The sequence below is a fragment of the Platichthys flesus genome, chromosome 3, assembly GCF_949316205.1.
Source record: "Platichthys flesus chromosome 3, fPlaFle2.1, whole genome shotgun sequence".
In the NCBI taxonomy this organism is placed as follows: Eukaryota; Metazoa; Chordata; class Actinopteri; order Pleuronectiformes; family Pleuronectidae; genus Platichthys; species Platichthys flesus.
This window is the reverse complement of record NC_084947.1, coordinates 26,588,060-26,602,568: the sequence shown is the minus strand read 5'-3', so window position 1 is coordinate 26,602,568 and position 14,509 is coordinate 26,588,060. Positions and strand designations below refer to the sequence as shown.

At 41.2% G+C, this 14,509-nt stretch overlaps 1 protein-coding gene across 1 annotated transcript; it reads right to left on the bottom strand.

Annotated features, from left to right (window-relative positions):
- Positions 1-1,792: 1,792 nt before the first annotated feature.
- Positions 1,793-12,636, bottom strand: LOC133934303 (folylpolyglutamate synthase, mitochondrial-like). The gene is given in 11 exon segments (XM_062381161.1): positions 1,793-1,944; positions 2,811-2,891; positions 4,806-4,962; positions 5,569-5,646; positions 6,188-6,351; positions 6,544-6,640; positions 7,921-8,035; positions 8,745-8,809; positions 8,886-8,939; positions 12,294-12,368; positions 12,592-12,636. Coding segments are annotated over 11 exon segments (1,083 nt in total).
- Positions 12,637-14,509: the final 1,873 nt, after the last annotated feature.

Sequence of the window (14,509 nt, the reverse complement as noted above, 5' to 3'; positions counted from 1 at the left end):
GGGGCAATTTGGGGTTCAGTATCTTGCCCAATGACACTTCAGATGCTGATGGGGAAGACTGGGATCAAACCACCTTCTGCTAAGAGGACACACACTCTAGTCCCTCTGTGGTGTTTGTGTTTTTGTGTATATAGTTTGTTGCTGTGTCGTCTCCTGCCTTTCTGTGTTTTCCCTGTGTGTTGTGTGTGGCAGGGGGCGTGGCTGGCTGGTGACTGCAGCAGGACGAGGCACACCTGCCTCCAATCCAACTAATCATCACTGCTATATAAGCCTGGTCGTCTCATCACTTCGACGCCAGATTATTCCGTCGTCTACGGTAGTTAATCGCAGCCCTTAAACGCTCCACTTATGCTTCACCTGGATTTATGCTAACCGTACTCTGCTCTTCACTCCAGGACGCTTGTGTGCCTTCCTGCTCAGCTCTTCGTCCTCCAACCTGCCAGGACCTTCAAGCCAGCCAGCACCCTGCTCTCCAGCCTTCCCCTGCCTCATCAGCAATAAACTTTGTTCCATACCCATCAACTACCACTCCGTGTCTGCTTTGGGGTCCGATCCCTAACTTAAATCCTAACACCCTCAGCCACAGCCATCCCAGAAGAAGATTTATAGTTCTGAAAGTCAGTCCTCTAAAACAACAACAAAAACATAAAGAAACACATGGTTCTTCTCTCTATTGTTATCTAGATAGTTTTGGTTTAATGGATCCATCCAATGAGAAATCAAATTCCTTTTTGTGGTTGTCTCTTTCTAGAAACAGTTTATCCTTTCCTGCTGATCATCCACACACATTAAAGTAGTTCCTGTAAAAACGGTTGACAGTCTGTGTTTGCAGGAATTGGGGCAGTGGTTGTGGAAACTCTTTCTATGTACTTGTAGCTCTATGAGCACAACAAAGTAAAGCGTTAATGTGCATTCCACAACTACACACAGTGATGGGATGTAATAACTTTTTATCAATATATAGATAAATATAAAAGGATTATATATTAACTCTGTATTACTTTTCATTTAGCTGACGCTTTTATCCAAAGCGACTTACAATAACTGCATTCAACCATGAGGGTACAAACCCAGAACAACAAGAAAAGTAGTATTCCATCAAGCCAAATAACAAAGTGCTCTAAGTAAGTGCCATTTTAGTGCTACTAAATTATTAGTTTAAACGTATTCAAGGTGTCGGAAGAGGTGTGTTTTTAGTTTGCAGCGGAGGATGTATTGACTTCCTGCTGTCCTGATGTCATTGGGGAGCTCGTACCACCATTTACGAGTCAGGAGAGCAAGCAGTCTTGAGTTTGTTTAGTGTTTTGCTCGCAGTGAGGGAGCAACAAGCCGATTGGATAGAGAGCGAAGTGAACGGACTGGAGTGTAACGTTTGACCATGTACTGGATGTAGACTGGACCCAATCCAATCACAGCACGGAACGCAAGTACTAATGTTTTGAAACGGATACCGGCAGCGACTGGTAACCAGTGAAGGGAGTGGAGGAGCCGAGTAGTATGAGTGTAAGACTATATATCACCACAACACTTTAATTACGTTGGTTTAAATGGTCATATCTATTAAGCATACCTAGGGATCTGAGGACCACACATACATTTCACATTGTGGGTTTTGATGACAAGTGGTTTCATTGAAAAAGTGGGGCAGCTTTTGAAGCAATATTAGGTATAAAGAACCCATAGTTAGAATTGGAATTTCAATGCCTGAACATTAAAGGCCTTGTATTTGTCATCATTCACTGGTCTCCAACTTGTGTCTGTGGAGTCAAACTGCAGTGTTGTTAGTTTCCTCTTACTGAGTCTGGTCCCTCTGCATCATCTCCTGTCTGAACCAGTAGACACAGGCCTGCATACTGGCTGTGGTATGTGCTCCATCCAGGTAATATGTGACAGAGCCACACTTCAGCGTCTGGTTTCGTCCCAACCACTCTGTTTGCTGTAGACCTGATGGAGGAGAGGGAGGGAGAGGGTAAGGTTAGTTAATTTATCCATCACCTTTTCAAGGCAGAACAAAAGATCTAAGGAAAATGTACAGAAGAAACGAACAAAGACAACAAATTTACATTAGGTATAGCTTATCTAAATAGAGGAGGGCAGATTTAACAGCTGGGTATTTGGTGCAAAGGATATATTATAGATATATTATACACGGACGTCTGGATCTTACGTTGTTAATAAGCTTTACAAACCAAATGTTTGCAGTTCGTCGAACCATTGATGAATAATCCCTAGTGGCAGCAATTTCAGAAGAACAAAAAGAAAGCGAACTAACTATATTTAATTATACAGTAGTATTAGTTAATTGAGTGAGTCAGGTTTAAAACTAATTAAGAAGTTGATGGGGGTGGAAGTGGGTGAAAAGGGGGGCTGCATAATCAATGTTTATGTAAGATTTAATAGATTTCGATGATGCAGAGTTTTCACCAACATAGTGGCAGAAAGTTGGACCATGGGCAGAAAATCCAACGGTGGTCACTGGTTCAACTCCAGGGAGTGACAACACAAAACATACCTAGATGACAATACCTGGATCTGTTCCCCACTGTCAAAGTGCCTACCCCACCCCACTGTCTAAGTGCCCCTGAGCAAGGCACCTTACTCCCCCAGCACCTGCTCCCCAGGCTCTGTGCATGACTGCCCACTGCTCTGTGTGTCCTCCTGTGTTCACCAGATGGGCCTTAGCAGAGAAAAAATCCCCCCCCCCTTGCATTTTGTGTGTGTGCATGTGTGTGGGACCAATAAATGTATCGTATCTTATCATATCTTAGTGCAGATACCCGTTTATTTCTGTCTTTACTTTTGGAACTTGCCTTTTAGCATGGCTGTGCTGGGCTGGAACACAGCAGCTTGAGAGCTCAGTCTGCAGCCTGCAGGAACTAAGCTGAGACCACCTGCAAGTATTCACAAGTGTGAGCTTTCAGCATTTTCCACACATTTAACATGCAATATCTGCACAGCAAACAAGGGAGAAATCTAATAAAACCCACAACCCTTTTGGTGAGGGGTTGGCTCACAAGCTTACATCACACAGACCGCAGGGTACGACGCGTCAGGTAAAGTAATAAGTGGAAAAGTTCATTTTCACAAGAAGACACCTGCTTGTTATCTCATCTACAGTAACTATGAGGAATCTCTGCTGTCCCGCTCATCTGATTGTCTTCTAACTTGGAGCTGAGGACTCGAGGAAATGTAGTGTTAATGGTGAATTTATAGTTTTATGGATCTAAAGGAACCTTTTAACATTGCTTTTCTACCTGTTTCCTGGAGAGAAGAAAAACGGTAGAACAAGAGCAGTGCAGCCCCCAAACAACTTACAGTGTCTTGGTAAACCAGAATAAGTGCAGAGAAAACTAGGAGCTGGATAATGCTAGTTTCGCTGGCTTCACATTGGTGCATCAACACAGCTGGGTAACCTGCATGTAGTATGAATATAAAAAGGCATGGACAATCCAGATCTGAAAAGGGATCCAATGGACTTTGCTGTTCATTCTTTCTAATAAGTTACTTTACACACACTGAATACTTGAGATCCTCCAAACTTAGTGGTGGTCTATGTGTGAAAGCAAATGTGAGAGCCTGTAGACCAGGAGCCTGTAGACCAGGAGCCGGCGTCCTTTACCTTTACCCCCATTGAGCCCCTTCTTCCAACTACTTCACGTTCATTTGTTCTATTTTTTACTGGGATTATTTAGGTGACAACCTTACGATTATGTGTGTAGTTATTAACCGATGGTGTTAGATAATATTTGTGTGTCGCATCGCTAATTTTAACACTGAGTATTGCATGTGAGCATCGAGTCTTGTGTTGTACCGAGCCCAACATGTGGACAAGTCATTTTCATGATGTTTAAATGCAGCCTCATAAACTCTGGAATCACACATCTAAGTGACTTCATGTACTGATCATGTCCTGATAACTAGTGATGAGTGTTTATTAGTTCAAGTGAGAGCAGAGAGGAGGAGGACACAGAAACTCCAACTCTAGTTTGCCGACCCCTTCTCTAGACTTTCTGTGGACTTTCTACGGTCAGCCCCAGTACAAAGACTGCAAAAAGTCTGAGGAGCCAATGTGAGATAACAGCAGGAGGTCCTATATATTCAGGATTCACCGTAAGTAAGCAGGCGTGCTGATAACATTTCTAACACATGACAGGCACAGAAATGAAATAAAAGCAAAACAAATATCTCTGGATGAAAAAGTGGTGCCACACAGGTGAAAAACACAGTCGAAGATGGCAAGAGAGGTTTTGGTGATAAGGGCCGACGCCTTGGTTGACATGCTGTTAACAAAGACGTGTTATTTCTGCAGCAGAATTAATACAATACTTTCTGCCTCTGCCTGCTGTGCCACCTCTCACCTGAATGCTCCAGATATTTCTATGCTGTTGTGAATGCTTCTAAGCAGATCATCTTCTGCTATGTTGTTCATGTGTGAAAGGAGAACAAAATTGAGAAAGTCCCAATGCTCCAGCCTTGCTCCTGAGGTGATGTATGAAAATGACTATAGAGAGCAGAGTTACTACACTACTTAAATAAGTCTGTTAGTATTTAAGTTTATGAGAAACCTTCTCACTTGATTTATAATATCAGTAAATATTTTTCTAAAAGTTGATGAACTCATTCGCCTGTTTAAAGTCTTCTGCAGAACAATTTGATGTCCATTAACTTTTTGCAGTTGTAACTATTCATTTAAAATCAACAGTCATTGTAGGATCACATTTGACCTTGTCATACAACTGCTGGTACAACATATTTCCCACAGTGCACTTGTTCCATTTTCACCTGATCAAATATAGATTGCCAACCTCTTTTTTCCTCGGCTTTGTGGCGCTGCAGCCAGCTGTAACTGAGCTGCAGGGCAAGGGATGCATTTGAGCGCTGGTGATTCCCTGACAGTCCTAGGCTCATGGGCCCGACCGCAGCTTCATACTGATCCAGCTCAGGAGAGACGTACAGAGGACACTGTAGAGGGTCACAAACAAGTTCAGATGCCTTTGTCACATAAATGTGTGCTGTAAAGGCTAACATTTAATTTATCTTTACAGAACTAAATCACACAGTGAGTCACAACTAATGAATTAAATAAGCAAGGATAAGAGTTTTTATTTTATTATTAACATATAGGTCCCATGTGTCTCTATCCATTATTGTATTGATTAAGGTTACATGTAAATGTATGTGTCCACACAAACACATTTTCCTTTAAAAACGTCTTCAATCTTCGTCAAGGTGAGTAATCTCTGTCCATATTAACACAACTAACTGAAAGCATATATTACATGAACTTTAAAGTAGCACTTTGCTCCAAGACAAATTTTCAATTTTGATTTGATCAATGTACATGGATCATGCATTTGCCAATACAATGCATGCGAAGCAGCCATGGTGAAGATAAAGAAAAGGGATTTATTTTTTGAGGATAAATGATGAGGTGTAATTTACGGTACTAGCAACGTTTTGTATTCACTGTTAAGTAAATTGACTGACACTACCCAGTAAGAAAATATTACACATATTAGTGTGGACTCCCATATAAGTGAGGGCTAAACACAGTGTCTTTCTTCTCACCTCGATGTCTTCAGCTCTGAGCTGCAGGATTGTCAGGGGACTGAGCTGTTGTCGGACAGTGAAAGCTGGTACACCTGGCTGAGGACAGAGGCAGCCATCACATCATAAACTACATCAGTCTGCCCTCATTTTTTCTGCAGTAAGTTGAAGATCTTTCTAATTGGTTTAATTATGGAGCTCAACACAGAGGATCTGTACTCACGACCATCATATCTGTACCTGATATCACATCAGCAAAAAAAAAGTGCTTTGCACCTCATTACAAGATCATAATCATCACTGTGTACTCCATGGAAATGTAGTTAGTGCCATATTTATTTTACTGCCTCACCTTGTGGATCAAATTAACTACAGAGGGTTTTCAAACTTAAAAGTCTGATATTACCAGCTGATTTATACATTTACATTTTCAAATCTATTATGTGGAGTTTGTAAATGTGTATAAGGGTTTGTGTATTTTTTTTCTGACTACTTTCTTTCTCTGTGGTATACACTTGTAAAAGAGATGCTGGGCTCCATTAAATCACTAAAAGAAAATAAATATGATATCACAGTGTTAACATTTGTCTAATAATCATTTGATCTGTTTGTAACACTTAGTTAAGGAACTTTGTTGTACCTTAAATATCCCAGCCTTCTGCCAAGCAATCTTCTCCATTGTGTCTCCAAGCAGACTACAGTGATCAAAACCAAGAGATGTGATCCCACACACCCATGGCTTCCTATGGACCAATCACAATGATCAACTACTGCAGCATGAATGGAAAACATTTAGTTTAATTTAATTAAGCAAGACAGATTATACATCTAATATATTTATAAAACCATTCCTCCTGTACTCAGAGAAAAGCCACAAAGATCAGTCTCAGGCTTTTTGAGGGTCTGTTTGTGTGTGTGTGTGTGTGTGTGTGTGTGTGTTTGTGAGTGTGTGTGTGTGTTGGGGTACAGGGGTATGTAATGGTTCACTGTGGTGGGCTGCCGTGTGCAGCTTTACCCTCTCCTGCAGGAAGACGTGAAAGGACAGTAGCGTCAGGAACTGGAAATAGATGGGCATGATGCCTCCATGAGAATCCTGTGGATTCATGGAGGTTTGTTGGAGCAGCTCAGTTGGCTTTAACATGAGACACATCGAAACACATGACACACAGTAGCGGACTGACATATCACATCTGCTCAACCCTAACCCTAACCTTGTCATGTCTGTAGTCCGATGCACAGATAGCTTTGTATAATGTCATTTTCGACTTTTTTGTGGTCATGTTGGTCGGGATAGACTGCTTGACTTTTCACACGGCACACTCAGTATCTGTTATAATGGAAAAAAAGCACAACTTGTCACCTTATGTAATTAAAACCCTGCTCTTGTAACACAAGGTGACTGCAGCTACGTTGGGCTCGGTTGGGCTAAGGCATGTCAAACAGAATCCCTGTGGCGTTTGGCTCAGTTAGTTTTCTCTTGAGGTCTAATACAGACAGGGATGAAAACAATACACTACTTCCAACTAAGCCAGAACACAGGATACCACATATTTTCTTCCCACTTTTGGAGACAGCTCGTAATCAGTAATGTATTTATATAGAGCTTGAATAGTCTTGGTAACCACTCAAAGCACTTTACAGTACAGTTTATTGGCATTCACACATTCACACACATTCATAAAGCACTCTATGGGAAGCAAATTTGTTTCTATGAGGGGCCACTTTGGCCTGCTGATGGTGACGACAGGGATCAAACCACTGACCTTCTTGTTGGAGGACGACCGCTCTACCCAGTTAAGTAAATAACTGGTAATGCAAACGCTGGCTAAGTAAATCCACAATTGCCTCGGACATATAATGGCATGTACAATGGATGATGACATGCTCATAGATACATGCAGTTGATGTAAATCCAGTTTATAGGATTAATGAGTACAGGTTTCTGTATTAATGATGATGAGTACTACACAACACAGTTACCTGGCTGCCAATAATGAAGATAAATACAAATACATAAGTGTAAAATATGTAATTTATGATAATTTATTTTAATGAATTTATAACTCGTCAGTAAAATATTTGCAGACCTGCTTGGATGGTAACCCCTCCATTGATTTGACATGTCCTTCACAAGTCCTCCAGGCAAACGAGAAGTTTAAAGGTGAAGTTGATCTGATGGTATCAGAGTGTGTGCTACGGTACTGAACAATAATGTGAAAGCTGGTGAAGTGGTGGTGGTGGTTGTAAAAAACCTAAGTCTGGACAGATGCTCATAGTAATTTATTTCCTATTAAAACCAGAGAACCCCATAAACATATCCATGTATCCACTTTCATAAAAGCAATATGGACTAAAATCATGAAAGGTTCCTACCTTTGTCTCATCGAGTCGCTCATAAGCCTCCCAAAAGTACTTGGTAAAAAGATGCTTGCTTATTGGCCATCCATTAATGCGTATTCTCTCTCTGACATGAACCAAGTGTGGAGAGCTATAGGCAGGAAGGCACTGGTTATCTTCTCAGATAAAATAGTGAACTCACAAACTTCAACAATCCTTGAATTCATCCACTGGATTTTAAAAAGCTTTCTCATAGACTTTTGAAAGTAGTGAGAGGTGTTACACACCAACAGGACAAAGATGAAAGCTAGACTGTATGTTAACGTATGATGTAAAAATGTGGTCGTTATTGTCATTGGACTGTACAGCATTGAGACTAATATGTGATAGGTATGAACAAACAGTAAAAGGTTCTGCTCTTACTTGGCTTACGCCCCTCCATTGACCCATGATTCTGACCTATAGAGCTCATTCCTCCCTCCATGGTGATTATTTTAACAATATAAATATGCATGTCACCATACCCAAAGCAGACTACAGATAAACTCCTGCTATCTCCCAGACAGGCAGACATGAAACAGCAACATCTGTTAACCATTAATTAGTTGGAGAGCAAACCAGCCAAAGTCCAGACTCCGAACACCACTGATGATAAAAAAATATTGTAAAACGTTGTTGTATTTAGTATGGTTTTGTTATAGCTGAGTATTTCTCCAATTTGCACTACTTATAAGAGATTCTTATGAGCATCACCATTATCACTCGTGGCAGTTTGCAAAATTATTCTCTAAAATATTTCATTCTTAAATAATAATAATTATTATTTAATTCGAAAAATATAAAAAGAATGTATAAAATACCTGTAAAATCCGGTGCGAAATCCAAAATTCCTGATTATTCTTTCAGTAAAAGCACACATTGATCCCTGGAAAAGGAAATATATATATAGTTGGTTTTGTTGTTTCACTGTTAAATTAGAAGATGGTTAAGCTGTCTGATACCTTTCCTTTGGTCCCAGTGACATGGATGATGTTGAGTTTGTCCAGTTCACCCACCTGAAAAAATGTCCAGCTATAGTGGTAAACACAGATCCTGAGTGTTTTGACTATATGATGTCTGTTATTTACATGTGTTGGAATGCATCACCTGAGTAGTTATTATTCTTTATTCCTGCTGCTTTACTTGAATGCAGGACTATAACTGACTACACTGTTGTACTAAATTGATTGTTTTACTTTACTTAAAGGGGACATATTATGCCCATTTCACCACAGTTGATATGGTTCCTTGGGGTCTTAATGAAATGTCTGTAACATTTTTTGGTAAAAATACCCCAAGGATCATTTAAAACAGCACCTTTTTACTCTGTCTAAAACAGACCTCCTCAGATCAAGATGTTTTGAGGGCCCCGCCCCCAATCTTACCCCACCCCCTTTCACCCCTCTCGTCCCTCCCCCTTCTCACCCCTCCCCCCTCTCATGGAGGTGTAGGACATGTGTTTGAATGTGTTCTCACTACAGAATGCATTCAACATCTATAGGGCAGATTATGGGCCTTTATGTCCAAGAGGAATAGAGCAGTAAGTTTTGTTTTTTTTATGCATGAGATATCAGTCATTTCTGCAATAAAATTATGACTGAGGAATAAAATACATAAATTAGTCTTCTCTGTGTATTACTTTGCTAACTGCTCATCTTACACGTGTCAATTGTTGACATGTTACATGTCAAACATTAAAAGCACACAACTGCTTCTATAAACTTTTATTGTCAGAAAGATTGCCACAGATTTTTTTAAACATACCAAGTATAATGAAAACATTGAATACAAAAATACAATTTGTGCCATCAGTAGCCATACTGTAAACAAAGGAACACTTTATATTTGTGTGTCACCTTTTATTCTCTAAATACAATGTAAACTTTGCTCAGCCGTAACAGGTATTTGGCGTAGAGAAGCTTTGTGAGCTGGTGTTGAGGCCCTCTGGGCCGGAGAATCAGGGTGGTCCTGCCCTCCTGCGTGGTGCTCAAGATACGCAGAGTGTTCCCTGATGCTCAGGGAAGTTATGCAGGGTTCAGACCTGCCCTTGATTGAAACTCGACACATAGCTGGCTATAACTTCCTGCTTGTCAGGTTTCTCATACTTGGCAGAGAGATCCTCACGTTTTTAGATCTTCAGCACCTCATTCACATATGGGGCCGGGTCCTGAAAAACCTCGTGAAAGATGAGGTGTAATACAAATTGGTGGGAAAAGTTGGACATTTTGCACTTTTTGTATTTATTACTTTCTTTTTATAATTATTTTATTCTATTTATCGTGAAGACGATAAATAAATGGTCTTTAAATAGTGAAGACCATTTAGAGACAGCAGTTAATTGATGTTATTTATGTTTCACATACTGTTGTATGTTTGGATTTTAAATAAAGCCTGTGAGAATCACGGAAGGTTGCATCTGCTTTCACCGGCTTTGCTGTGCACTCGCCCTTCTTATATATTACATCTGTCCCCCGCCGACACACAGGACACACCTCAAACAGCTCCAGGAGGCAGTTTTCATAGATAATATATGTGTGGTATCTTATGAACAGGGTTGGAAGATTCCATTCTATTAGAAAGACAAAGATTTCACCAAAAGGCTGCAACAGCTAAAAAAGTGTAGGATGGTAATCTATCTGATTATTGAAATGTTTAGATTAAATATTGAGTCACTCACGTCACATCTGCTGACTCAGTCAAGACTGTGTATCGAGTCATCAGGATCATAGGTAGCATCCTGTGGCTCTCCGAAGTCCATACTTGGGTTGTCCTGTCCCTCCTCCAAGCGAGGTCTCTTACAGCTGAGGTCCCAACACCGACATCAGTGCAGCACAGTTTTCTGTGTGCCTATGATAAAACAGACATTCAGTATCCATGGAGTCACAACAAATGAGATGCTGTTACAACGTTCACACGGAGACACAATCAATGACATGACGAAGTAACTGAGGGTAAACAAACATGTACTTTTGTAGTGAGGTTGGCGCCCCGTGGCAGCTGCTCAGGGCCAGCGCCCCGTGGCAGCTGCTCAGGGCCGGTGCCCCGTGGCAGCTGCTGACGGCCGGCGCCCCGTGGCAGCTGCTGACGGCCGGCGCCCCAGGGCAGCTGCTGACGGCCGACGCCCCGTGGCAGCTACTCACGGCCGGCGCCCCGTGGCAGCTTCTCACGGCCGGCGCACCGTGGCAGCTACTCAAGGCCGGCGCCCCGTAGCAGCTACTCACGGCCGGCGCCCTTAGCTAACTTCCAGCTACAGCAGCTACTAGGCACACACGAGCGGAGGGGGGGAAAGCGCGTGGAGAGCACAACACTCATGAACCTGCCGTGCGAACACCGTTCACCGTGGACTCCGACGCCGTCTTCTCGCTAAGACTCGCCAGCCGTCCTCATTAATTGTTCAATAACGTTATTAATAGTCGAACATGAAAACTCCTGTAAAGTCTCTACCTATCCCCCACCACTACATGCTAGCCCCCCACCCCCTCACACACAGCACAACATGCTAACGGCACTAGCCTCCACAACAAAATGTCTAAAAGAAGCAAATACCAGAATTATTTAAAAAAAATACTTATATTTCCCTCGTCTTCAGTATTGCGATGGAAAGATGGCACCGACCCGTCTTTCAATAACAACCTTTTCGAGAATCCGTTGTTATATTGGCCCAGGTTGATAAAACAGTCAGATTCAAAGTGGTGGCAGGAACGTTGCCATCATATATGAACTCAATCCATCTCAATCTTGTGTCTTCTGAAGCTGGAGTCACATGAAGACATGTTTGCAGTCGACCACCGATTCATGCTGCTGTTAGCTTCCAAGTGTTTCCAAGGCTTGCAAGAATGAAATGGCGGACACCGGTGGACCGAGCTTCTATAAAGTGGGAGGGTCCATCTAGGGGTGGGTCGAGTGGTAGTGGGGGAGTGCATAGAACTATGGGGGAATGTACTAAATGGGCATTTTTCGAATATGACTATTTCGGGGGAAATTCCATTGGACGCACTTTAGCACATCGTTTCTGAAATAGAGGAACCACAACAAATCGCGGGAGTGATTTTTTTCCAGAGTTTTTGGGACGGTAGACATGCCAGATACCCAAACTAATGTGTAGAAGCACTACAAAAGTGGAATTTTCATAATATGTCCCCTTTAACATTACTTTTTCTAAAAACTTCACTACGGCAGCCTCAAAGCTATCAATGAGGCTATCCTCAACAGGTAAGACTCCACTTTAGAAACTATAAGAATAATACATCAGACTGGATGTGACCAGGTCAGTTGCTAAGGGCCCTTCTTCACAATTAGACAGAATCATTAAAAACCTTGAGATAGTTGGATAATGATGGAATAAATGCTGGCGTTATGTTTGTACGTACAGTGATGCCAGTGCAATGGAGGAATCCCTGCATGGCCTGGAGCTGCAGGCCTGGATTCGTCTGACGTCCATTATTCTGCAGGCTGTTCAGGACACACACAGCTCTCTGAGAACACACACACACACACACACACACACACACACACACACACAAACACACAAACACAGTGAAACTTAAAGGAAAAACAATTCACCCAATATCAAACCATGTTAAACAAAACAATATTTTACTCACATCTCAACTGTTATGGTGCAAATAAAGGAAGCTTGAATTTAATAAAATGTTTAATGATACTCACCTGAAAGGTTTTGGTCCTGTTCATTACCACAGTTTGACTCACCATGGTAGTAAAGCCTTATCAATACATAAACAGTCTGTAACTACGACACGAAAGGTACAGCAATATAAATTAAGCCGGAATAAAAGCAATATAATCAGCATAATGTAGAACACAGCTGGTTATAGACTCTCTTGGACTGAGCACGGGAAAACTCCAATTGGTGTGATAATGTGCACAATCAGTTTTTTGTTTTGTTTTTTCAACAAGAGGCCACTGTTTGCACAAGGCAACAGTTTCTCCTAGTTAATAGCCTCATAAAAGCATGCTGGCAGAGGAAAGATATACAGAGAGAGAGGTGGCCATCAGAGTCAAAACAATGGTTTTAATTAACTAATACTCCATATTCTACTCTAATAATATATATTTAGGTATGATTTTCATAAAATATTCTCAATCAGAACAACTGACGGGATTACATTGCTTTCAATGAAGTCATGTTTTCAATGTTCCTACCTCATGATCCATCATGAACTCTCTGCTGGTCTTGGATCAGATTTTTTGTTAGTAAATTTGCTTAATCTGACTTTTTAAGCCCCAGTGTCAGATGATTGGTATATTTTAGCTGAGTAAGAGAAAATGTATGGATTTTTGTAGATAACCTGACATCCTGACCTAGATTTTGGTTCTGTGACGCTTGTTAGCTTTAATTGTCTTATAGGGCCAGGTCTGGTCGCCTTCCATACTACAACTGCAATGTCATATTCCGGGGCTAGAAGAGGGCTGGTTACTCCAGAGATACCTAAGAGATGAAAATACCTGTAGCAGAGCAAAACTAAAGATTCATGTGAATATTCAGTATAGACAATTTGCAATCTTCAAATACTGGCAACACAGCAGAGAGAAGATTCATGGTCCTGATAAGTTCTCTCTGATTGTCTATTAGACAGGCGATGAAAACCAGAGAATAACCCTGAACTTTCTGAAAACTTCTTTCAACCAAGAGATCTGAATTAGGGAACCCAATCAGAAACTGTAACGGAATTCCCAATTCAATGAGGGTAGGATAGGTAAATCAGCAAAATAATTGTGTCTTTAGCTTTGCTGAGTTTGGGCAGAGCTGGGTTGAGGGTTATTCATGAGCTCATGATAATCATTTGACTGTTACTGTGATACTGCAATGTTGAATGATGGATTGTTGAATGTGAGATCCCATTGTGATGGATGTCTCTAGCCAAACATTTACCATCAAGGGCAGTCCCTTTGAGAGTTTAACAATTGTTCAGGGATAAATCTCACATTTTTTAACCAGTTCAGCTTCAAGACATGTCCTTTGCTCCAGTGGCATGGGAAGTCTACATAAGGAATGGACAGGGTTTTCACTACTCCCATTATAACTTATGAGGTTGGTGGACAAGTCGATGCAACAGCCGGTTCAACACAATACTGGCATTTTCCACCACAGTTTCTTCTTTGTCTTTTCTCTGCTATAGGCTGAGTTTTTCCAAATTGCATTGTCTCCACCTCCTGGGAGCAAGGGAAACCTGCAACTGAATCCTGCACTGACATGGGCAATAGTCGTGGCAAAGACTGAAATTGCCAGAAATTCGTGTCAGCCTTTGACTGTAAGGTTTTCTATTTTCCCTTTCCAAGACGTCTAATGTCTTATCCAAAGGTGACCAGGGATTTCAGTTGAACCTGAAAACTCCTCCTTTATCTGCTCATCTAGGCCCTTTGATAAAAATCCCATTTTAGAGACATTACATTCCATTTTGCATGAGAGGATAAGTCCCAAAATCATAACCTCCTAGTGTTCTAGATTCTTGATTTAACTTCAGAAGCCACAACTGTCAAGGAATTTATGACCATCCTCACACATAACTGTATATATATCAATACATATTATGTATATATTGTATATTACACACTATATCTTTAC